Genomic DNA, 26933 nt, shown 5'->3' with positions numbered 1-26933 from the left:
AACTACATGCAAATATTACATTCACAAATTTACCTATGCTTCTATATAATAATATAACTGGGTAGTTTGTAAAATGACTGATGAGATGCATCCATTGTCTAAACATAATGAAACAAGTGTACTGATCATGTTGGTGGGCGGGGGGGAGGTGTTAGGCTATGTCCGCACTTTGCGTTGAGTTACTTCCAGTTCTAAACGCATCCTCTGGCAGAAATTGTCTTTGTCAAATTTGGTTGTGACCACAAAAACGCTATAAATACGCTTGCGTTTTTACCGCATTTTAGCCATGTTTTTACCGCGATTTACATGCTTTTTCATTGCTTAAAGTCAGATGCGTTTTGACTACAAATACAATGCTAAATAAAGTTTAAACATTCAAACACTATGAAAAAAATGATAACAAATATCATGATTAAAATCATACACAAAATAGATTATATTATTAAAATAACTGTGTTCTAACATTTATGTATAAAATAACGTTAAATTATGGATTTTCATTAATTAAATTGTCGGACTATGTGTGTCTGTAAAGGGACATATCATGCACTTAATATAATGTCCAAAACGCATGCGCTTATTTTGTCTAAAAAGCATGCTTTCTGCATCTAAAAAGCATGTAAAACGCAGGGATTTTGATTTAGGATTCGTTTTGAAACTTCCATTGACTCCAATGCTAGTGTAGCGCCCCGCAGCCTCGGCTGCGGCCGCTGAGCCACTCGGATCCGTGCTCGTGTACTGCGGGTGGTGGCTCGAGCCTCTCACGGACCCGGGGGTCACGTCGCTCTGAAAGGGGTGGGGGTAGTGGCGGTGCACGCAGGGGTTTGGTGGAATAGGTAAAGTTCGTGACGCCACCCACAGGTTGTGGTGATTGCATGGTGGGCACCACCGCTGCCATTGACTAGGCCTCCCGGGGACGGTGTTATGCAACTCGGTGTTAACCCCTCCGTGGGCAGGGGCGATGGTCCCGGGGGCCCGGGGGAAGGGTGCTGAGGCGAGGGAGCGTGGGCGTACTGGACGCAGGTGCGGTGCAGTGCGGTGCGCGGCCCGAAGGCGCTGGTGTACTCACTCTTACACAAGATACTGGAGTCTCTGGTAAACCAAATGGCAGAATGGACGGGGCCCGCAGCCGGCTGCAGTGTTCTCCCTGGACGGGTTGGTGATGGCTGTCGTTTCCCTGCACCTGTGTTATGTAGATGTTGACTCCTGTGCCTGGACACTGGTAGTCCACTCCCCGGCGTGTAAGTGTCGTAGGAGCCCGGTTGCCCGCAGACGCTGGCCCTTTGGATCTCTTGCCTTTGGCGGTGGCACTTATCCTGGAAGGTTGGGCTGTTGCCTTAAATCGGGACTTGGGTGGCAATGAACCCCTGAGGTCCAGACCGCAATCGGTGAATTTGACTATCAGGGCGGTTTCTAGCCTAGTCATGGTATGAGTACCCTGCCTGGTGCTTGGCTCCCAATCGGCTCGGTACCGGCGGGCCACCGCCCGACCCCGGTCTTACTGTTCCACCGACCGTGCTGCCAACTCCTGCAGACGGCCACCACCATCTGTCGACCTTGCTGGAGGTGCCTGGGCTCCGACCCAGACACCTAGCAGTTCCACTGGCAGGCCTGGTTTCAGGTCCGCCGGTGCGTGTCTTTTCTCCTCTCCTCACTCCACTCAACTCCACTCCGCTGTACTGAATTGATCTGAACTGTACTTAACCGAACTGTTGTGTTTTTCCCGCCTCCAGGCATGTGAACTCCTCGGTGGGTGGGGCCAACCGCCTGGCTCCGCCCCACCTGGTGTGGACATCAGACCTTGGAGGGTGGCAACAAGGGTTTTTGTGTGACTGATGTCACCTGTCCGGGAAAGGGGTGTGTGTGATGTTGTGCCTGTGACCCCCTGGCTAGTCCAGGGCGTCACATTAGCAAAACGCTGCCAAAATGGCAAAAACAATTGACATGCTGCTTCTTTAAACGCTGAGTTTTTGCCAAATTTTCTGCAACTGAAATGCTGAGTTTTTAACAGCATCGTGCGCACAAGAAATCCCAAATTCCCATAGACCTTGCTTGGAAATCCAAACGCATGCATTTTGGCATTAAAACTCTGCAGTTCAAAACACTGCGGAAACGCATGAAAAAACGCAAAGTGCGCACACAGCCTTAGTGACATTGTATTGCAAAGAGGCCCACCAGAGGATTCTCCTGCTCTCCTGTGGGCCAGTCCAAGCCTGTCTACAACAAATCTAGAGTGTGAACATGCCCTTAGGTGACGTTCCCACAGAACGTATTTACTGCAGATGATCTGCTAGTGATGTCCTGCAGTGATACCAATATGAATAAGATGTAGAAAAAGGTGCAGGCTTTTCTCCTGTGCATTTCAAACGGTGAAATTCCTGCCAACATCCACAGCATGTTTTATTTTTTATAAGTCCCAATATTTGCATATGACAAAATTTCGATATACTCAGGTGCAGATTACATGCGTTTTTTTTTTTTTATGTGATTCTGCACCAAAAATACGGGTGCGTTTTTAACTTGCAGAATTTCCACATTTGCTGCAAATCTTTGGCCGATCTGTGTAACATAATTTTTTTTTTTTATTTTACACACCTCTGTGGCGCTCGGGTGCGATGGGCGTCTCTGGTCTCGGTCCAGTGCCCCCTATCTTATTATAATCGCCATCCTCCTTCCCTCCTCCATGTGGCTGACACGTCCTACGTCATCCACACAGAGGCCTCCACTACGCTGCTGCGCACACATACTTCTTTCTGCCCTGCTGCAGGCAGAGCAAAGTACTGTAATACGCAGGCTTGGGGAAAGATCAAAGACTGCCCATATGTGACGCCCTGGGCAAGCCAGGGGTCACAGGTCACAACATTACATACATGTGTGTCGCCCTGGGCAAGCCAGGGGACACAGATCACACACCACCACACCCCACATCCCAGGTAGGCACACCTAAGCTGAACCAAAAATCCTTGTTGCCTTCCTCCAGGAGTCTGATGATGCACACCAGGGGGTGGGCCAGGCGGTTGGCTCCGCCCACCAAGGAGCTCACAGCTCTGGAGGCAGGAAGTGTCAGGCAGATGAGCCCAGGGTGAGCCTGTGTCAACAGCAGAGTAGCCCGGGTAGGGCTAGAGTAAACAACAGAGAAGTGAAAGTGAAGGAAAGAAAAGTGGAAAAGGAGGAAAGCAAGAAGTGGTGACAGAGCAGAGAGTGTGCAAGCCTGAGAGCCCAGCTTTGTGTAGGGCCAGAACAGCAAGGTCAGCGACGGCGGTGACTGTCTGGAGGGGGACCGTTTGGAAGTTCCTGGAAGGACCCCGTTGGCTGTGTGCCCGGTGGTCTGGAGCAGTGTTCCGAAAGACAGTCAGCACCAGGGCAGGGGCCTCTCGGACCCCGGCAAGGCTAGGAGTCGCCAAATTTGCCGAATCCGTCAGTGAAGGGGACGTAGATTCCCCCAACAACCAAGTCCCGATAGAAGGCAACAGCCCAACCCGTACAACAGAGGCACCGCCACCGCCAGGGCACCAGTCTCTGAGGGCCAGCGCCTGCGGGCAAAGTGTAGTGCTCCTCCGGCCCAGCTTGAAGCCGGGGAGCGGGTTACCGGTGGGGACCCATCGCAACCAACCGTACATACAGGTGCAAGGAAGAGGGACATCACCGTCACCTACCGGGAAAGCAAAGCAGCCGTCTGTGGGACCGTCCTACCAGCCGTTTGGTTTACCGTACAAACTGTGTCCACGTCTCAGGCTGAGTGAGTACCACAGTGCCGCAAGGCACAGCGCTGTCCCCGCGTCCCTGCGCCCACCAGGCCCTGCACCTCCCAAGCCATCACCGGGCCCCGGGATCACCAACCCCTACCCACGGAGGGGCAACACAACACCTGGCTGCTCCCCATCACCATCCCCGGGATCCCCGCATTGAGCAGCGGTGGTGCTACACATCACCACAACCGTGGGTGGCGTCACGGACATTATCCCAACACCCCAAACAACCCCCCTTTCACTCACGGGCGAGGAGTGCCGCTCGAGGAAGCCCCCGGGATCCGGCCTACGGCTCGAGCCACCACTGAGCAGCCGGACCCGAGCAGAAGGGGTGAGCGCGGTGTGCTGACACCCTCCTCCCCGCCCGCGACACATGCACCCCACATTCCCTGCAGGAACACCAAGCTAACCCAAAATCCTTGTTGCCTTCCTCCAGGGGCTGATGTTCAAAACCAGGGGGTGGGCCAGGCGGTTGGCTCCGCCCACCGAGGAGTTCACAGCCCTGGAGGCGGGAAACCAGGCAGATAGAGTTCAGTTTTAGGAGGAGGAAGTAGAAGGGAGTAGTAGTGGAGCTAAGGAAAAAAGCTGAAGGGACAGAAAAAGTGAGAGTAGTAAAGCCTGAAGTTGGTCCGGGTGTGTGCCCCGGACTGTGACAGCAAGGTCAGCAGACGGCGGTGATAGTCTGCAGGGGGACTGCTCGGAGGTTGCTGGAAGGACCGCGGACGGGTGGTGACCCGGCGGTACCGGAGCAGTATACGAAGAACAGTCAGCACCAGGGCAGGGGCCTTTCGGATCCCGGCAAGGCTAGGAGTCGCCATAATTTGCCAAATCCGTCAGTGAAGGGGACGTCTGTCTCCTAACAACCAAGTCCCGATTGAAGGCAACAGTCCGACCGATAAGGGGAGACACCGCCACCGCCAAGGCACCAGTTTCCCAGGGCCAGCGCCTGCGGGCAAGAGTAGAGCTCCTTCGGCCCAGCTTGAAGCCGAGGAGTGGGTAACCGGTGGGAACCCATCGCTACCAAAGAGACTTTCATAAGTGCAGGGAAGAGACAGTCACCGCTAACTGCAGGGAACATCAGCACCGTGAACCGTCCGAGGGACCCGTCCAACCAGCCGTTTGTTTACCGAGAATTGTGTCGTGTTTACTGGCTGAGTGAGTACCTCCGTGCCGTGCGGCACAGCGCTGCCCCTGCGCCCCTGCACCTCCACAGGCCCCATAGCCCGCCTGTCCACCATCCAACACCCCACCACTGGGCCCCGGGATCACCAACCCCTACCCACGGAGGGGCAACACAACAACTGACTGCTCCATACCATCACTCCCGGGCTTCCCATACAGAGCAGTGGTGGTGTTAACAAATCACCACAACCGTGGGTGGTGTCACGGACAATAAACTATCCCAAAACACTAATTCCCCTTTTCATTCACGGGCGAGGAGCGCCGCTCGAGTCCCCGGGATCCGGCCCATCGCTCGAGCCACCGAGCAGCGGCAGGCCGCAGCGGCAGCCGGACCCGAGCAGTGGGAGAGCGCGACGTCCCCTCCTCCGCCCGCGACAACTTGGCGTCACGAACAGGATCTTACCGCTCTGCCGTTGGGTAGAGGTGCGCCTTGTGACCGCCGGAGGAATCCGGCTGAAAAATTTCAGAAGTCGCCATCTTTGGCGCGAAAAGTTCCCGCTCGAGCGTCTTCTCGAGTAGTAGAGGCGCGAAGGTCAAAACCCCGCCCCGATAGAGGAGGGGCCGGAAAGAGGCTAAGGGGGACGCGATGGCGGCTGGCTGCATGTGAACGCAGCTATAAAAGCAGGGACGCCAGGACTCTGCGGACATCTTGTTCCTGGGAGAAGCCGCCAGCAGCATGTGGATGCCGTCCCGCAACACCGTAGCCCCCGCGCCTGGAACTGCGGCGTGGGTGGAGATCCGGACCGCGCAGCTCTACCAACGGCTGCAGGTTAAGATGCAGCTCCTCATGGAGGAGTGGGAGACCGACATGGCGGACGTCATAGCGACCGTGCGGAGACGCGAGGAGGAAGCGGAGGAAGGGAGGGTGAGTGACCCACGCCCCGATGCCCTTGAAGGGCCGGTCATCGCGGCTGCGGGACCCGGTCCAAGCCCTCTCCCCCCGCTGCCTCCCTCGCCACCCGTCTCGAAAGCCGTGACCCCGCCATTAGGCCCGCTACCACCACAACCGGTGGCGATACCCAGCATGCTCGCCCAGGCGGGCCGACCTGTAGCCGGAGCCCGTAGTCAACCGGAGGTGTTGCCCTGAAGGCTCCGAAAACCGAACCGGAGGCGTCTTCCGAGAAAGTCCCCGAGCCGGAGCCGATGACCCGCTCCGTGCCGAAGGCCCAACTGCGGAAAGCCCCTGTGCCCATCCCCCACACCTCGGCTGAGGTTGCGCCGGGTTGCCGATGCAAGGCAGCGTCTAAGGCCACGTCACCGCGGGACCTGTCGCCCAGAGTACCAGCAGTGGGCAATATCCAACATGTCTTGCGGGGCCCGACCCGTGCGCCGGAGCTCGCAGCAGCGCCGTACTGGGACAGGGAGCCGGTACCGTTGGGCCTGGAGATCGGTGAGAGGGAGAGGAAGAAAGCGGAACTGGTGGCCCGTGCAATCCGGGAAAAAGAGAGTCTCCATCAGGCAACGTTCCGTGTCCGGGGGCCGCTGTACGAAGGGCAGGTGAGGCGGTTTGATGTCCGCCGGGGCTATGGGTTTATATATGAACCGGGCCTGGAGGCCGAAGTGTTTATAGCCCGGCGGGATGTGAATGCCCACCTGCCTGAGGAGCATCCCGGCCGTAACCTGATGCCGGGTGACATCGTGCAGTATACCCGCCACTGTGGAGAGAGGGGGTGGTTCGCCCTAGATGCAAAACTGAGGGGCAGCCAGGAGAGCCGAGTGAGTTCTGCACCCCCTCCCTCAGATGAAGCCGGATACTCTGAGTAAAGGCAGCGGAGCACCGTTGCACCGTCCCCGTTGGGACCACCATTGTGTTTGTTTAAAAGTTTGTTGAAAAATGATAAGTAAATGGAACCGAACAGTCATCTGATTAACCGTGATTTGCAACCGGCCGTGGCTGGCACCGTTGTCCCCGTGGGGACCGTTTGAAAAGAGTTTGCATGAGGAACTGCTCATGGACAAGCCCGTGAACTTGCAGGGCAACCACAAACGTTAGTGGCATGTAAATAAGTTGTGTTACCGTTACCGTTTCCGCAATTGCCGCCTCCGGAGAGGCAGGTTGGAGGGAGGGCCCACAGCAGAGCAGGCTGGGGCCCAGCCACCACAGGAACCGGCGGCTACCATCTGGAGGGGAAGGACAGATTCCGCTCGGGTGACTTGTGCTGGACTGGGGTCAAGGGGTGCTGCCTGGGTTTTAGGGGCAGCATCAGGGCCAGGTTGCTTGGGTGGGAGAGAGCGGAAACCGTAACCGTACATCGTTTGAAACCGTTTAAGAAATATGCCTCCCGATGTGGGATCATGTCATAATTTGTAAATATGTTACCGTTTTTTCATATCTTTTTCAGAAAAACAAAAAGGAAAATAAAACCGATGTTGGACGGGCAGCCTGAGGACGGTCTGCGTTTTGCTAAGGGGGAATGTGACGCCCTGGGCAAGCCAGGGGTCACAGGTCACAGCATCACATGCACCCCACATTCTCTGCAGGAACACCAAGCTAACCCAAAATCCTTGTTGCCTTCCTCCAGGGGCTGATGTTCACACCAGGGGGTGGGCCAGGCGGTTGGCTCCGCCCACCGAGGAGTTCACAGCCCTGGAGGCGGGAAACCAGGCAGATAGAGTTCAGTTTTAGGAGGAGGAAGTAGGAGGGAGTAGTAGTGGAGCTAAGGAAAAAAGCTGAAGGGACAGAAAAAGTGAGAGTAGTAAAGCCTGAAGTTGGTCCGGGTGTGTGCCCCGGATTGTGACAGCAAGGTCAGCAGACGACAGTGATAGTCTGCAGGGGGACTGCTCGGAGGTTGCTGGAAGGACCGCGGACGGGTGGTGACCCGGCGGTACCGGAGCAGTATACGAAGAACAGTCAGCACCAGGGCAGGGGCCTTTCGGATCCCAGCAAGGCTAGGAGTCGCCATAATTTGCCAAATCCGTCAGTGAAGGGGACGTCTGTCTCCTAACAACCAAGTCCCGATTGAAGGCTACAGTCCAACCGATAAGGGGAGACACCACCACCGCCAAGGCACCAGTTTCCCAGGGCCAGCGCCTGCGGGCAAGAGTAGAGCTCCTTCGGCCAAGCTTGAAGCCGAGGAGTGCGTAACCGGTGGGAACCCATCGCTACCAAAGAGACTCATAGGTGCAGGGAAGAGACCGTCACCGCTAACTGCAGGGAACATCAGCACCGTGAACCGTCCGAGGGACCCGTCCAGCCAGCCGTTTGTTTACCGAGAATTGTGTCGTGTTTACTGGCTGAGTGAGTACCTCCATGCCGTGCGGCACAGTGCTGCCCCTGCGCCCCTGCACCTCCACAGGCCCCATAGCCCGCCTGTCCACCCTCCAACACCCCACCACTGGGCCCCGGGATCACCAACCCCTACCCACGGAGGGGCAACACAACAACTGGCTGCTCCATACCATCACTCCCAGGCTTCCCATACAGAGCAGCGGTGGTGTTAACAAATCACCACAACCGTGGGTGGCGTCACGGACAATAAACTATCCCAAAACACCAATTCCCCTTTTCACTCATGGGCGAGGAGCGCTGCTCGAGTCCCCGGGATCCGGCCCATCGCTCGAGCCACCGAGCAGCGGCAGGCCGCAGCAGCCGCAGCGGCAGCCGGACCCGAGCAGTGGGAGAGCGCGGCGTCCCCTCCTCCGCCCGCGACACATACATGTGCACTACAATACTTTAATCTGCCCTCAGCAGGACAGAGAAAAGTGCGTGTGTGCAGGAGCGCAATGGAGGCCTCTGTGTGAATGACGTAGGACGCATCATCCACATGGAGCAGGGAAGGAGGACGGCGATCGCAAGAAGATAGGAGGTGCCAGACCAAGACCAGAGAAGCCCCTTGGACGGGACGCCATCGTAGGTGAGTATAATAACAGCTGTTTTTACGTTATATAGAGCAGCCTGGTCTTTTATATACAGTATTCTGGAATGCTGTATATAACTTACTGATGGTGGCCGCAGCTTATAGGGGACAAATCTGGTGACAGGTTCCCTTTTTAAGGCATTTTTAAATTTACAGATTTTATGGCATTAAAATAACACTAATTGGCAAATATTTTCCAGTTAGGAGTTATTCAGATGTGCACTGTATAGATCAATAAATACATATAGGATGGCATTTTGTTTACACAGGATGATGCGCTGCCAAAAAAGATGATCTTTTGAGCAAACCAAATGATCATGTCATCTAATAAATGAGCGATCGGCAGCCTGTTTATACTGCTTGATTGTTGTGAAAAGAAGGTTCCATAGGAAAGCTAGTTCATAATAATAATGCCGTGTAAATGCACCTTCAATCTGTTTACAAAGATAATATCACCCCCAACATGGAAACATTGTGTTCTGCATGAATATTCAGTTACTCATACCAGCCAAACCAGATACCCAGGAGGAATTTGTTCCTTCTCGCTAAACAACAGGGTTCTGGTTGGATGAGTTGCTGTCAGTATACTTTGGAGCTAGCTGCTCTGCTGAAGTTTTAGGCTATGTCCGCACTTTGCGTCGTCCTAGTTGCATTTCTAAACGCACATTTTGGAATTAATTGATTTAGCCAAAGTTGCCTTTTTCCTTAAATTAGCGCTAAAAGCTCATGCGTATTTGACAGATGCGTTTTGAACATCAAGACACTGCTAAATAAAGATTAAATAGTCAAACAGACTGAAAAAACAGAAAAAAAAGCACAACATATATAATTTTTGAATTAATTAAGAAAATAGTTTTATTTCATGAAATTAGAGCGGTTTTATAATATTTATTGCTAAAATAACAATAAAATCCTAATTTTCATTAATTTGTCTGACTGTGTGTGTGTAAAGGGACATATTATTCCATTATTTTAATGTCTGAAAAGCATCTAAATCAAGCAATAAAGCATCAGTTTCTGCATCTAAAAAGCAGGTAAAACGCAGGAATTTTGATGTTTGCTGCTTTTTGATACTTCTCATTGACTTCAATGTTATCAAAACGCAGCAGAAATGGCAAAAACAACTGACATGCTGCTTATTTGAACGCATGGTTTTTGCTACAAAATATGCAAATTAAACGCAGCGTTTTGAGTGGGGACAGAAAATCAACATTTTCCATAGACTATTATGGAAAATCAAAACGCATGTTTTTTGGCATGAAAACGCTGCAGTTCAAAACTGACCTAAAAAGCAGCTGAAACGCAGGTGGAAACGCAAAGTGCGGACACAGCCTAAAGCTGGAGTCACACTTGTGAGAGACTCGCGCGAGTCTCACATCGCTTCACCCGGCATGGCCACGCACTCTCCTGACAGGAGCGGGTCGGCTGCATGTATTTCTTTGCAGCTGAGACGCTCCTGTCCGTAGAGCTGCAGGCCATGTTGGGTGATGTGATGCAAGACTTGCACGAGTCTCTCACAAGTGTGACTCTGGCCTAAGACTGGGAAATGCAGAACTGGTGCATACTATAAAAGGTGCAATAGACATAATGCAAAAGGGGCCATAACAATTGGAATGATACACTAGGGGACAACTATTTAGTGGTACCCAAGTGGGTATTTTCTTCAAGAAACATGTTTAAAAGAGGAGAAAAGAAAGAACAAAACCAAGAAATTGGAAGTGAAATATTTAAATATTTTATTAAATGTGAAAAAATAGTAACAAACTGTAAAATACTTAAGATCAGATACAAGGACAAAGAGAGCAAAGATTTGCCTAATAAACTGCACAGATTAAGACCGGAAAAGAAGGTAAGGGCCCCCCCTCCCAGGACAGCACGACCACCTATGAATCTTTAAATATGGCAACAGGGGAAAGCTGGTGATGATATTAAAAACCAGTGATTAGCACAAATGTGGGGGCTGAGAACAGGGGAAACTGGTAAAAATTTCACAAGTAAAATTGTCTTAAGATGGGAACTAATTCCATATAGAAATGAGTGTGTACTCAAGATAACGGGAAAACTGGCATGTGTATATTAAAAGCATGTGGCTGGGGTGGACATACAGCAAGGGTGAAAGACTGAGTATGTGTCTATAATATAATAAAATGTCCAATCCACACAATGAATACACATGCAAGCAAGGTAAAAAGGCCAGTAAGGGTTAATCTTGTAGTTAAAACGTATACTGACTGATAAATTGTATAGGAGTCAAATAGATAAGACACAGGGTAAGGAAGTAAAGAGTGAAAGAGTCCATGAATAGTACATTATAAACCAGCAAAGTAGATGTACAAAGTTCCCAATAATTACCTATGATGGTATGAGGTCGCAGTGGGTGGGAGGGGGGTCTCCCAACGATCGTTTCGCAAGAGGCGCTTTTTCCAGGGGCAGTATAAGGAACATGGAGAGATGTACACGTTTATATGGTGTGAGTAGAGCTGAAAAGGATCCGGAGTGATTGCAAGTAGTAAGGGGGTACTGCCTCTCAATAAAGTGTAATCAAAGAAAAAGACTGGTGTCATCAGCCTTTTTCTTTGATTATTCGGTCATGTCTTCTGATTAAGCACTCCTGCTCTTCAGCTTTAAGGCCCTGTCACACACAGAGGTAACTCTGTGGCAGATCTGTGGTTGCAGTGAAATTGTGGACAATCAGTGCAAGGTTTGTGGCTGTGTACGAATGGAACAATATGTCCATGATTTCACTGCAACCACAGATCTGCCAAAGATTTATCTCTGTGTGTGACGGGGCCTTTAGGCAATTTTAATTCTTCATTTGCAGGTTCCTGTTCGCCCATCAATTAGAGGGTTTGTTTTTATTTAACCCAAAGAGAGGCATTAGAGTAGGCAGGGGCCTAATAAAAAGAGGTCACCTCGCAGTTGGCTGTTGGGCTCACGTTAAATTGGCCATATCTCAATTTTTACATGTTTTTCATAGCAGTTGCATGTCTATATTCCCACATTCATTGTTACACATATCTTAACACTGCAGAGTGCAACTGTCTCCTTTTTGTTATTTTGTCTTTTGGGATTCTTACCACATAAATCAGAAATAATTTGTATAATGAGGCCAGACAGACTGCAGTTATTGCCTATTGAGTGCAGCTGAGTCTTCATAAAAAGAAGTGCAGCAGCTTGAAGAGATGCAGTGTGCTGCGGTTGTGTCTTCATCTTCTAAAGATACTTGCCATCTGTTCATATTCAGCTTTCAAAATGGCACAATACAAATAGAGTCCCATCAACTCATGCCTTTCATAGCCCTTACCCTTTCCTAGTCACACCCCCTCTGTGTGCCAGGCGGCTCTGTCTACCTTAATGAAGAAACTTCCCAAAATATCTGTTTTCCAGGAGTCTTCAGGCAGGTTTGAAAATGCCAGGGAGATTTGCTGACTATTCTGGGAGTCCAGAAGGTTTTCACTATTCCCGAGGATAACCTTAAGCTAAGAAGTAGCACTATGGTGGGAGGCACGGTGGCTCAGTGGTTAGCACTGCAGTGCTCTGGGCCTGGGTTCAAATCCCACCAAGGACAAATTCTGCAAAGAGTTTGTATGTTCTCTCTGTTGTCGCGTGGGTTTCCTCCGGGTTCTTCGGTTTCCTCCCACACTCCAAAGACATAAATTTATGGACTCTAGGTTGTGAGCCCCAATGGGGACAGTGTTGCCAATGTATATAAAGGGCTGTGGAATCAATAGCACTATATAAATGAATAAATATTATATATTCTATAAATATATGGTGTGTGTGATACGGCACAGTTTTGTGGTACAAACTGTAACTCAGGCCACAACTCAGGGCATAAAGTGCCTTCCTACAGTCCCCACCCTGGATATGCCCCATCATAAGCCATGGACTTCCATAGCTCCCATGACTCACCCACCCCAGGGCTATGGGACACCCGGTGCCGGGCCGGACTAGTTCGGGGGTCGTCAGTGGTGGCGGTACCCGACTCCGTGGCCCTGGTGGGTGTCAATTAAATATGGCTGGTGAATAAAGTTTATGGTTGTCGTGACGCCACCTGTGGTTTGCGGCTATTAAGCCGCCACTGCTGTATGGGGCCTCCGGGGCTGATGGTATGGCAGCTTGGATGGTCCTGCTCCCCACAGGTGGAGCGGTACCCCGGGGCAACAGTTGGTGCTCGTGAGAGTCTATGGTGTGATGTTGTGTGAATAATACGGTGCAGGGCCAACAGGCAGTGAAAGAAACAGGCACAAACAGTAGTCCCTTTACCTTCTCCTCTTTTACTTGGCAAACGGTTAGTCCTGGGAGACCGTTACAGGTGGTAGAGGGATCCGGCCGGCCTGGAAGTAACTGAGGTATCTTTTTGGCCAGATGAGTATGAGGCCTACTCCTGTTCTTTCCTTACTGTTATAGGACCCTGCTCTCTGGATTGGCAATGGCCCTCTTGCTGCTGGGACCTGTGGTTCGTCCCTTTTTCTGTGTGGTAGGCTGCGCAGGCCCTCTCTGGTGCTTCTCTGCTGGAGTCTACACCGGGCCCTGGTGATGCAGCTGTACCTTCAGATTGCTTCTGGGCCAGGGGGCTTGCAGCTCTCCTGCCCTCCGGATTCGGCTACCAGGGAAGGATTTTACACCCTGGCAACCACAGACTCCGATGTCTGAGTCTCTTCTGTGCCTCTCTGCTCCTCCTGCTTCACTGGGCCAAGCTACTCCAGCTCCAGGCCCCAGTCCGCAGGACAGCACTACTCTGCGTCTGCTCTCTCTGCTCTCTCTACACAGACTGAACACTAACTCCTCCCTCAGGTCAGACTTAAGGAATGCTCCCTGGAACTCCAGGTTCAGAGCTCCCCCTGCTGGCCTGAGGGAGAAACTGCGTTGGATGTTAAACTTACTGGCCAATAGACCTCCCAATTACCTCCAGGCTCAGCATTAACCCTTTGGAGGGGCAATGCTGTTGTGGCGACCAGATCCTGGGGCGCCACACCCACCCTAGATGTGTCGCCACCCTGGATGTGCCCCATCCATCCTTCCTACAGTCCCCACCCACCATCCCCACAGTCCCAGTCCCTAATGTACACTTACTTTGGCAAAACTAATTTGTATTTGGTCCTGCCAATAAAGCTTATTTGATTTGATTTGATTTGAAGTGTTAAGATCAATTTTCACACAAAGATTTTTGACTTATGGGACCAATCTTGGCCTGAGGTCACCATTGACACCAACAGATATTACCTTCTCCATCTGTTGTAATCATCCTAAGATAAAACGTTCCTATTTCTTACATTGGAGCTGACAGATATCTGAATACATGCTACAATCATTCTGTTTATAAGATCTTTATAGTACCATTCTAGCATTTTATTTAATTTATGTATGTTCCCTGCATGTAGTAGAATACTTGCATCTACCATCTTCTTCTGTTCTGGGGCTGCTCTAGTCGTCTACTGTAGCTTGTGACCTGCCGGTGATTGCTGAGCAGACCGGAAATCACTTCTCCCTGTAAACCTATGAGGGCCAGAACAAGGCTCTCATAGACTTACATAGAGAGCTGGTGAATATTAGCTGCAACTTTGGTCAGTCATGAGCTGTGGTCACAAGAATGGGACTAGATCGAAGTCGGTGGCTGGTAAGTACTTTACTACGGGCAGAGAATAGAGCTTAGTGATGCCATTCTGGCCAGTAAAATAAAAACAATTCAACACTGGAGTGGTGCTTTAAGCATGGCACGGTGGCTCAGTGGTTAGCACTGCAGTCTTGCAGCGCTGGGGTCCTGGGTTCAAATCCCACCAAGGACAACATCTGCAAGGAGTTTGTATGTTCTCCCCGTGTTTGCATGGGTTTTCTCCGGGTTCTTCGGTTTCCCTCCACACTCTAAAAACATACTGCTAGGGAATTTAGATTGTGAGCCCCAATGGGGAAAGGGATGCCAATGTATGTAAAGTGCTGTGGAATTGATAGTGCTATATAAAATAATAAATATTATTTATTTTTTATTATTAATAATAATTCTATAGCATAAGAAACAGATTTCAGACAGACCATGTGGGCATTTACACACCACTTTTCATCTGACTGGACAAACATTGGTCATATGTATGTATAAATGTGCTCTTACACATTTTACCCAAATAATTCTTAACAACACAATAGTCTCTATTGATAATCCAAATCAACATTGGAATATCTATCCATCCCAAAAACATCACAAAATGGCACATCCCTAAACCGATGTAACATTTTATACTAGACATAAGTAAGGAAGAGCTATAGTGTCTTCAATGAAATTAGTATTCATACCCCTTATACTTTTCCACATTTTTTCATGTTACACTCACGACTGTAACTGTATATTACTGGGATTTTATGTGATATACCAACACAGAGTTCCAAGTCCTTTGTGAATTGTAAAGGAAATGATACATGGGTTTTTAAATATTTTTAAACTATAAATTTGAAAATTGTGACGAGCATTTGTATTCAGCCCCATATAGTGTGATACCCCTAAATTAAAATCTTGAATGATCAATTGCCAAGCAGAAATCACCTAATTAGTAAATTGAGTCCCTTGTATGTAATTTATGTTCAGTATAACTACAGATGTTAAGTGAAGGCGTAAGTGGTTTGTTTGAGAAAATTGGGGATCAAACACCATCATGAAAACCAAGGAACACACCAGACAGGTCTGGGATAAAGTTGTGGAGATGAATAAAGCAGGGTTAGGTAACAAAAAATAGCTCACGCTCTGGACAGCTCATGGAGCACTGTTGAATCAATTATCCAAAAATGGAAGGAGTAAAGCACAACTGCAAATTTACGAAGACTTGGCCATCCATCTAAATTGACATCCCAAACAAGGAGCGCACTACTTAAAAGTAGCCAAGAGACCCAGGTCACTCTGGAGGAGCTGTAGATATCTATAGCTCATATAGAAAAACTCTCCACAAAACAACTATTAGTCTTCTGCTTCACAAATGTAGCCTTTGTGGAAGAATAGCATGAAAAAAACCCATTTTTTAAAGCAAGCCATAAAAAGCCCCTTGTGCATTTTCAAAAAAGCCATATAGGGTACACAGCTAGCATATCGTAAGAGGTGCTCTGGTTCGATGAGACCAAAGTAGAATTTTTGGTACTAAAAGCAAAACATTATGCGTGGCGGAAAACTCCTTCCCCACCATCAAACATAGTGGTGGTAGCATCATGCTTTGGGGAGGCTTTTCTTCAGCAGGGACAGGAAAGCTGGTCATAGTTGATGGGAAAATGGATGGCGCTAAATACAGGGCAATCCTGGAGGAAAACTTGTTAGAGGCTGCAAAAGACTTGTTTGTGGCATAGGTTCACCTTCCAGCAGGACAATGAACCTAAACATCCTGCCAGAGCTACATTGCATGGTTTAGAACAAAGCTTATTCATGTGTGTGAACCGCCCAGTCACAGTACCGACCTAATTACATTGAGAATCTGTGGCAAGCCTTGAAAACTGTTGTTTACAGACACCTCCATCCAACCTTACTGACCTAAAGCTATTTTGCCGAGAAAAATGGGCAAACATTTCAACCTCTAGATGTGCAAAGCTGGTAGAGATATACACCGAATAACGTGAAGAAGTAATTGCATCAAAAGGTCCTACAAAGCATTGACTGAGTGCAATGCATGTCACAATTTTCAATGTTATAGTATTCAAATATTTAGAAAACCATGTATCATATTCTTTACACATCATAAATATTTACGACTTAAGGCTGCTTTACACGCTGCGACGTTGCTACCGATATATCGTCGGGGTCTCGTCGTTAGTGACGCACATCCAGTGCCGGTAGCGACATCGCAGCGTGTGACACCAAGGAGCGACGACCAGCGATCGCAAAATTGTTCAAAAACGGTGACCGTTGACACGTCGCTCCTTTCCTTAATATCGCTGCTGTCACAGGTACAACGTTTTGTTGTTCCTGCGGTGTCACACATCGCTATGTGTGACACCGCAGGAACGACGAATATCTCCTTACCTGCGTCCACCGGCAATGAGGAAGGAAGGAGGTGGGCGGGATGTTATGGCCGCTCATCTCCGCCCCTCCTCTGCTATTGGGCGGCCGCTTAGTGACGCCAAACGCACCTCCCCCTTGAAGGAGGGATTGTTCGGCAGTCACAGCAACATCGCTGCAAAGGTATGTGTGTGTGACGCTGCCGTAGCTATAATGTTTGTTACGGCAGCGAGCACCAAATGTCGCACGAACGATGGGGACGGGTGCTATCACGCACGACATCGCTAGCTACACGACATTGCCAGCTATCGCTATCGAGCTCGACAGCGTGTAAAGCATCCTTTAGTGTTGGCATATCACATAAAATCCTAATAAAATTTGTGGGTATTATGTGAATAAATGTTAAAAAATTCACAGCGTAAGAATATTTTTTCAAGGCACTAAGTATTTGACCGGATTTGTGGTTACTACTTTACTGTGTTGATAAAAGGCATTATTTTTCTGTTCTTCATTACAGGGCTATGGGGACTTGTGAACAATGCTGGTATATCCATGTGGGGAATGGTCGAATGGCTAACAATAGAAAAATACCAAAAAGTACTTGACGTCAACCTGTTGGGAGGCATCAGGACAACCCTGGCTTTTGCTCCACTTATCAGGAAAAATAAAGGTGAGATCCGTACTAGAAAATAAAATGGCTTAATAGATCGGATTAGTTGTAACAAGAAATCCTAATTACTGTCTCCGTTCTTGGTAACAAGGATGTGGTTGCCGCCTGAGGCGTTTTGTTGCTGTGGGTTGCACTTTCCAGGGAATATAAAGAACAGTGACTTTCTAAGCAGGAGTCTATAATGATCATTTACTAGGGAAAACATTGCCTAATACATGAGTATACACTTCCAGATGTCAGTTTGTACTTTGGGAGTTTCTAAGACATTGTACAGTCCATCTGTCTGATTTTGGCAATTGGTGGCTGTTTACATTCAGCCATCAAGCCCTGTCCACAGGCTATTTAATTCAAGAAGGAATTGCTTGGGCCTGTCCCGCCCACAGCCATGATTCAGTCATGGGTACGGGACTCAAAAGCATCAAGTAAGTGCTGCTTTAAACAGTTCTACTTTTTTAAATATGTGAGGCCGTATGGCACATTTTAAAGGGAACCTGTCACCACTTTTTTGGCGTATAAGCTGCGGCCACCACCACCGGGCTCTTATATACAGCAAAAACAAAAAGCCAGCACCAAATGTGCACTTCAGCACTAAACATTCCAAACTGTACTTATTATAAAAATTTTGAGATTTTTGGCAAAAAATTGCAATTTCTTGAGCTGCCTCACCACGTCACGGCAAATCTCATTAGAGGCAGTCCTACACTAAAATATTTTTATAAAATGTGCCATACGGCCTCACATATGAATAATAGAACTGCTCTTAGCAGCACTCACCTGGTCTATTTCAATCCCGTACCCATGACTGAGTCATGGCTGTGGGCGGGACAGGTCCAAGCAAATGCTGCATGAAGTAAATAGCCTGTGGACAAAGCCTGATGACTTAATGTGAACAGTCACCAACCGCCAAAATCTAGACAGATGGAACACATCCCAAATTGGGGTGCACAGCAAGGTGGAGGTCAACCACCGACCAATTCAATGAAGAAAAAACAAAAAGCCAGCACCAAATGTGCACTTCAGCACTAAACATTCCAAACTGTACTTATTATAAAAATTTTGAGATTTTTGGCAAAAAATTGCAATTTCTTGAGCTGCCTCGCCACGTCACGGCAAATCTCATTAGAGGCAGTCCTACACTAAAATATTTTTATAAAATGTGCCATACGGCCTCACATATGAATAGTAGAACTGCTCTCAGCAGCACTCACCTGGTCTATTTCAATCCCGTACCCATGACTGAGTCATGGCTGTGGGCGGGACAGGTCCAAGCAAATGCTGCATGAAGTAAATAGCCTGTGGACAAAGCCTGATGACTCAATGTGAACAGTCACCAACCGCCAAAATCTAGACAGATGGAACACATCCCAAATTGGGGTGCACAGCAAGGTGGAGGTCAACCACCGACCAATTCAATGAAGAAAAAACAAAAAGCCAGCACCAAATGTGCACTTCAGCACTAAACATTCCAAACTGTACTTATTATAAAAATTTTGAGATTTTTGGCAATTTTTGGCAAAATTGCAATTTTTTGCCAAAAATCTCAAAAATTTTTTTTATAATAAGTACAGTTTGGAATGTTTAGTGCTGAAGTGCACATTTGGTGCTGGCTTTTTGTTTTTTCTTCATTGAATTGGTCGGTGGTTGACCTCCACCTTGCTATGCACCCCAATTTGGGATGTATTCCATCTGTCTAGATTTTGGCGGTTAGTGACTGTTCACATTGAGTCATCAGGCTTTGTCCACAGGCTATTTACTTCATGCAGCATTTGCTTGGACCTGTCCCGCCCACAGCCATGACTCAGTCATGGGTACGGGATTGAAATAGACCAGGTGAGTGCTGCTGAGAGCAGTTCTACTATTCATATGTGAGGCCGTATGGCACATTTTATAAAAATATTTTAGTGTAGGACTGCCTCTAATGAGATTTGCCGTGACGTGGCGAGGCAGCTCAAGAAATTGCAATTTTTTGCCAAAAATCTCAAAAAATTTTTTTATAATAAGTACAGTTTGGAATGTTTAGTGCTGAAGTGCACATTTGGTGCTGGCTTTTTGTTTTTTCTTCATTGAATTGGTCGGTGGTTGACCTCCACCTTGCTATGCACCCCAATTTGGGATGTATTCCATCTGTCTAGATTTTGGCGGTTAGTGACTGTTCACATTGAGTCATCAGGCTTTGTCCACAGGCTATTTACTTCATGCAGCATTTGCTTGGACCTGTCCCGCCCACAGCCATGACTCAGTCATGGGTACGGGATTGAAATAGACCAGGTGAGTGCTGCTGAGAGCAGTTCTACTATTCATATGTGAGGCCGTATGGCACATTTTATAAAAATATTTTAGTGTAGGACTGCCTCTAATGAGATTTGCCGTGACGTGGCGAGGCAGCTCAAGAAATTGCAATTTTTTGCCAAAAATCTCAAAAAAATTTTTTATAATAAGTACAGTTTGGAATGTTTAGTGCTGAAGTGCACATTTGGTGCTGGCTTTTTGTTTTTTCTTATATACAGCATTTTAACATGCTGTATATAAGAGCCCAGGCCGCTGTGAGAACAGAAACACTTTATAATACTTACCTAACGGTCGCGCGGTTGGCCATATGGGCGTCTCCGTTCTCCGGTGCCGGCACCTCCTCTTTCGGCCATCTTCGTCCTCTTTCTGAAGCCTGTGTGCATGACGCCTGTACGTCATACACACTCGCCGGTCCTGCGCATGCACACTACAATACTTGGATCTGCCCTGCTCAGGGCAGATCAAAGTGCACCTGCTCAGGACCTGAATGCCAGCGAGTGTGTATGACGTCGAACGCGTCATGCACTGTGGCTAGAGGAGAACAATGATGGCCAAAAGAGGCGGTGCCGGCACCGGACAATGGAGACGCCCATATGGCCAACCGCGCGACCGTTAGGCAAGTATTATAAAGTGTTTTTTATGTTCTCACAGCGGCCTGGGCTCTTATATACAGCATGTTAGAATGCTGTATGTAAGAGCCCGGTGGCGGTGGCCGCAGCCTATACGCCAAAAAAGTGGTGATAGGTTCCCTTTAAATAGAATATGTTAGAGTAGGACTGCCCCATAGAGATTTGCTGTGTCGTGGTGGGGTAGCTCAAAAGATTGCAATTTTTTGCCAAAAATCTCTAGTTTTAATAAAAAGCACAGTTTGGAATTTTAGTGCAGTGCACATTATGTGCTGGCTTTCCTGTTTCATACACTGGCAACAAAGTTTACCTGCTCAGGCCACAGAAACAAGTGCACTCACAGGATGGAGCAAAACCCCTTAATAAAGATGAAGACAACAGGTGATGGAGCAACCACTCACACACTGCCACTCCATGGTGAGGGTGAATGCTTAGACTTAAAATTGCACACAAATGGCTTGTATGGGGCGCCGTTCACACATATAGATGCACAGTGTTTGGCTTACAGCCTATTGATGACGTCCATACTATTAGACTAGACTTGGCTGCCCAGCACTATATATGTGCACCACACGGGAACTCCAATATACAAGGCCTACATTAAAAGGCATGGCTCCATCCTGTATAAAGATATAAGTGCCAAAAACTTATACCATATTTTTCGCTTTATAAGACGCACCTGATTATAAATATTTCAAAAGACTGACCTGCACATCCTACAAGTGTGTATAAGTGCCAGCTGAAAAAACCTAGCAAATACAAAATGGATACAGCCGCACACTAAATGCCATCAATGTATAAGGGAACTCTGGTACTGCATTACTGCTATATGAAAGAATGAGATTTTTAGTTTATGAATTGGCCAATGCATGTAAGCCCGGACACCAAATGGCAAGGTAAATCTCAATATTCCGGGTCCCTAACTAAAATGCCACTATCTAGGTTAAAAACATCCTTGTCTGGGCAGCTAGACTAAACATCTAACTTGAAATGCCACTATCTGGACTAACCTCCATGTCTGGGCAGCTAGGACTCCTGGTATAAGGATTGTGAACACAGCCTGGTTTATAGGGCGGAGTGCTCAGTCAGAAAAAAACTCGCTGCAAATATTTCAGAGTGATATCATCTCTGCGTGCCTGATCACAGTGGCAGCAGGGAGACCGGGGAGACACGCTGTAGGAGGTAAATAAAGAGTTTTTTATTTTACTATGGGCAGCAGCATGGGGGCCATATCTAACACAGGGGGGTCATGTGCCATCAAAGGGGGCGCAGGCACATATAATATGCGCCGCTGCCCCAGCCCATCACTGCGGTGCGGTTTCAGCACCACGGTGATGGACAGCGGCAGTGCATTTTATATGAGCGGGAGCAGGAGATCTAACGCTGCCTCCTGCAACTTTCACCAGTCCCCAGCAGCACTCCAGAGCTGCCCCCACCTCCCCTGGACTCTGTAGTATATATATATGTGTCGCCCACCTGCAGCAGTTGCCTCAGGGACATTGCTCCACCTTCAGGGATGCCACAGGGTCTTCACTTGGTCATCTCTGGCAACAGGTATGTCGGTGTTTTTTTATATATCTATATATATATATATATATGTAGATATATATATATATATATATATATATATATCTATATATATATATATCTATATGTATATATATATATCTATATATATATATATATATATATATATATATATATATATATATATATATATATATATATATACAGTTAGGTCCAGAAATATTTGGACAGTGACACAATTTTCGCGAGTTGGGCTCTGCATGCCACCACATTGGATTTGAAATGAAACCTCTACAACAGAATTCAAGTGCAGATTGTAACGTTTAATTTGAAGGTTTGAACAAAAATATCTGATAGAAATTGTAGGAATTGTACACATTTCTTTACAAACACTCCACATTTTAGGAGGTCAAAAGTAATTGGACAAATAAACCAAACCCAAACAAAATATTTTTATTTTCAATATTTTGTTGCAAATCCTTTGGAGGCAATCACTGCCTTAAGTCTGGAACCCATGGACATCACCAAACGCTGGGTTTCCTCCTTCTTAATGCTTTGCCAGGCCTTTACAGCCGCAGCCTTCAGGTCTTGCTTGTTTGTGGGTCTTTCCGTCTTAAGTCTGGATTTGAGCAAGTGAAATGCATGCTCAATTGGGTTAAGATCTGGTGATTGACTTGGCCATTGCAGAAGGTTCCACTTTTTTGCACTCATGAACTCCTGGGTAGCTTTGGCTGTATGCTTGGGGTCATTGTCCATCTTTACTATGAAGCGCCGTCCGATCAACTTTGCGGCATTTGGCTGAATCTGGGCTGAAAGTATATCCCGGTATACTTCAGAATTCATCCGGCTACTCTTGTCTGCTGTTATGTCATCAATAAACACAAGTGACCCAGTGCCATTGAAAGCCATGCATGCCCATGCCATCACGTTACCTCCACCATGTTTTACAGAGGATGTGGTGTGCCTTGAATCATGTGCCGTTCCCTTTCTTCTCCAAACTTTTTTCTTTCCATCATTCTGGTACAGGTTGATCTTTGTCTCATCTGTCCATAGAATACTTTTCCAGAACTGAGCTGGCTTCATGAGGTGTTTTTCAGCAAATTTAACTCTGGCCTGTCTATTTTTGGAATTGATGAATGGTTTGCATCTAGATGTGAACCCTTTGTATTTACTTTCATGGAGTCTTCTCTTTACTGATGACTTAGAGACAGATACACCTACTTCACTGAGAGTGTTCTGGACTTCAGTTGATGTTGTGAACGGGTTCTTCTTCACCAAAGAAAGTATGCGGCGATCATCCACCACTGTTGTCATCCGTGGACGCCCAGGCCTTTTTGAGTTCCCAAGCTCACCAGTCAATTCCTTTTTCCTCAGAATGTACCCGACTGTTGATTTTGCTACTCCAAGCATGTCTGCTATCTCTCTGATGGATTTTTTCTTTTTTTTCAGCCTCAGGATGTTCTGCTTCACCTCAATTGAGAGTTCCTTAGACCGCATGTTGTCTGGTCACAGCAACAGCTTCCAAATGCAAAACCACACACCTGTAATCAACCCGAGACCTTTTAACTACTTCATTGATTACAGGTTAACGAGGGAGACGCCTTCAGAGTTAATTGCAGCCCTTAGAGTCCCTTGTCCAATTACTTTTGGTCCCTTGAAAAAGAGGAGGCTATGCATTACAGAGCTATGATTCCTAAACCCTTTCTCCGATTTGGATGTGAAAACTCTTATATTGCAGCTGGGAGTGTGCACTTTCAGCCCATATTATATATATAATTGTATTTCTGAACATGTTTTTGTAAACAGCTAAAATAACAAAACTTGTGTCACTGTCCAAATATTTCTGGACCTAACTGTATATATATATATATATATAGAGATAGATAGATATATATATATATCTATATATATATATATATATATATATATATAATATATATATATATATATATATATAGATATATATATATAGATATATAATATATAGTGAGGGTGAGGGTCTTGACGCCACTCACGGTTTGTGGTCAGGGTTATGGGTGACCGCCACTGCAGATTTAACGATCGTCTGGGGCTGATGGAGTCTGCAGTCGGATGGTATGGCCTCCCGTGAGTGAGGCTGGCCCCAGGGGCTCGGGTGTGTAGCACAACAGGTCCCAGAATAACTCGGTCTCAGTCTGGAAAGTCTTTAAACTTGTTTTTACTCACTTTAAGGCCCCTTTCACACGTCAGTGATTCTGGTACGTTTGTGCTTTTTTTTAAACGTACCAGAATCACTGACATACGCAGACCCATTATAATCAATGGGTCTGCTCACACGTCAGTGATTTTTCACTGCACGTGTCTCCGTGCAGCGTACCCGCGTGTGCGTGATTGTTGCACGGAGACATGTCCATTTTTTTTTGGCATCACTGATGTTCCACGGACCACGCAGTGGTGTGGTCCGTGAAACACGTGCCAGAAAAAAACGTGCATTTAAAATAATAAACATTTTAACTCAGCGATGTCCTCTGCAGCCCGTTCTCCCTGCTGCTTCTAAGCCGGCTGATTACTGTCGCGCATATTCATTATGCGCGACACAGCCGACCCGGAAGCAGCTGCTGCGGGGGTCACCGCCGGCCGGATGCTGCGTCGCGGGAGCGATCAGCACCATGGACAGCGGGAGCGGGCGCAGATGAATTGATTTCTAAGTGCAATCACGGACCACGGATAACGGAGCCCGGATTGCACTTAGACAACCCACGTGTGCCGTGATTCACGGCACACGCAGGGACATGTGCGTGTTTTACACGCCAGTGAAAAACGTCACTGTTTTTCACTGACGTGTGAAACGGGCCTTAGATGTTTTGTGAGGTGCCCGGGTGATGCTGAGATTAAACCAGGAGAAACCAGTTATCCTTTAGGCCGGTCTAAGGGTAACCGTTAACTCGCCTTCCTAGCACTTCTTGTTTCGGATAACCCCTGACTTGAAGTACCGTGGGATTCTGCTCCGCACAGGTAGAGTGAAGCCCCAGGGGAGGATGAGGGTGGTTGTAGTCGTCGTTGGCGCCGAAGCGCAGGGTTGACTCAGTAGTTGCGGTTCAAGGTTTTTACTCACTGCCCATTAGCTGTCCACGGAGTGCCGGTTTCTGCCGTGATGGGCCTCAGCTGATCCCGGATAATTCGAAGATCACCACCGGTGTTCCCACTGTGTGTCCTTTCTGGTCGGGGTCCCTCCAATCCCATGGATGGAATGTGGAATGGGCTGCGAGGGTTTCCTGCACTCTCCGCAGACCCTGGAATCCCCAGTAGTTGTTGAGAGCCCGGGTTGTGCTGCCTGCTCCAAGCCCCAGGCCTTGTAGTGCTCCCAGAAGTGTAAAGTGATGCCTGGACCGTAGTCCTGACCTTGCTCCTCACCCCAAGCTGTGCACGGGGATAACTGCCCAAGTGTGAAGATGCTCCTTCCTTTTCCCCAAGTGGTGCCCGCCCCCCAGGTGGTTGTCCTAGTGACCGGGAAAGTTCCATGCCTCATGATGGCCACCCCCCTGTCTACCCTAGATCAATCCAAGTGAGAAAGCACCTAACTGTGTGTGGTTTGTGAATGTGAGAAACACCAGCGATTAACCTCTTCCTTACCCGGGATGAGTACTGCACCTTCAGTGAGATGCAATACCCTGTAGCTACTGAAGCCTCAGGGGCACCACAATTGCACAGGTGTAGAGCTGTCCCTGGGTTTTTGTGGGCCCCGGGTGAAAGAGTCTCAGTGCAGCCCATGCACCCACAGACACGCACATACACTTATAAGCATATGTACATATACAGGAATATAACTATAAATGCCTCTATGTGCGATTAAAAATCTGCATGTCTGTGTCCTCCATCGTATTTAGCCAGGGACCTTTCTGCCCAGACATGCAGATTTACAGTTAGTTTCCCTATATAAAGAGATCACCTAGCCACTGGTTTCGGGCTCACATGGATTGGCCAATACATAAGCTAATAATATTTTTATGTCAACATTTCCAAAGCAGTTATGCAATGCTGATGTCCTTTTACTCATTTTTCACATTAGCTATGTATTTTTGCCCTTTCTCCAATAGTCGTATAGCAGTAATGCAATGCCAATGTATCCTTATATCACTGAGTGCCACTGGATATGCTTTTGTAGTTATGTTGTTTTTTCCTTTGGCGCCTGTTCACATTTGTGGATGCTGCTGGTCAGTTTTCTGATATAGTTGTACTCACCGGACATGTCACTCATTGAACTTACATAAGAAAAAATGTGCATTGAAGACCGAAATCGATATAAAATGTAACTTATTGATTTAATTAAAATACAAGAAAAATGAAAATGTATCACAAATGGCCACAAGGTGGCCCTCCGTACAAGACACAGGGATGATCAAAACAATAATTGTATGTAAAACTGTGACCGCTACACAATATTAAATAATAGTAAACTTATGCACAACATAGAAACTAATAATATATATATATAATAAAAGCAGTTTTACCAATTCCTAGAACATAGCTATAAAGGGACAAGTGCACAATATATAGAGGATAAATAATGAATAGAAATCAGTATAATAGCAGTAGCATCACTGTCACTAGATTGAAATTAATATCATAACACTATCAACAAAGTGGCCAGTCCATAATATAAAAAAATGGCAGCACGAGCAGTAAAGCACAAGAACGGTGCTTGTAATAGTACAGTCAGTAAATCACAAGGCAAGTGCTTTTAGTAATATAACGAGTGCTAACCAGCAGCACTAAGGTATGCAGTCCACATTGTGTAGTTGGTAGTAGCTTGAATTAGTAAAGTGTAAGAATCGGCAAAGATTAAATCATAGTACCTATATTAGGACCAGTGCTACAACCCCAACGCGCATTTCAGTGCAGTGCCTTCTTCCGGAGGCGTCCATGAGCATGTTTGGGATGCTCTGGATTGGCATATATGACACAGCGTTTAAGTTCCTGCCAATATTCAGCAATACTCACAGACATTGAATAGGAGTTGACCAATAATCCACAGGCACAGTCAACAAGCTGATCAGCTTTATGTGAAGGAGATGTGTAGCA

At 47.5% G+C, this 26933-nt stretch overlaps 1 protein-coding gene across 1 annotated transcript in view; it reads left to right on the top strand.

Moving 5' to 3' along the window:
* Nucleotides 1-26933, top strand: part of LOC142295003 (retinol dehydrogenase 7-like) — a 60169-nt gene that overhangs the window by 13360 nt on the left and 19876 nt on the right. The window contains exon 2 of the mRNA XM_075338072.1: nucleotides 17278-17430. Within this exon, the coding sequence (XP_075194187.1) occupies nucleotides 17278-17430 (153 nt within the window). The remainder of the gene's footprint in view (nucleotides 1-17277; nucleotides 17431-26933) is intronic.

The sequence above is a fragment of the Anomaloglossus baeobatrachus genome, chromosome 3 (assembly GCF_048569485.1).
Source record: "Anomaloglossus baeobatrachus isolate aAnoBae1 chromosome 3, aAnoBae1.hap1, whole genome shotgun sequence".
NCBI classification, from domain to species: Eukaryota; Metazoa; Chordata; class Amphibia; order Anura; family Aromobatidae; genus Anomaloglossus; species Anomaloglossus baeobatrachus.
This window is presented reverse-complemented; position numbering and strand designations above follow the sequence as displayed.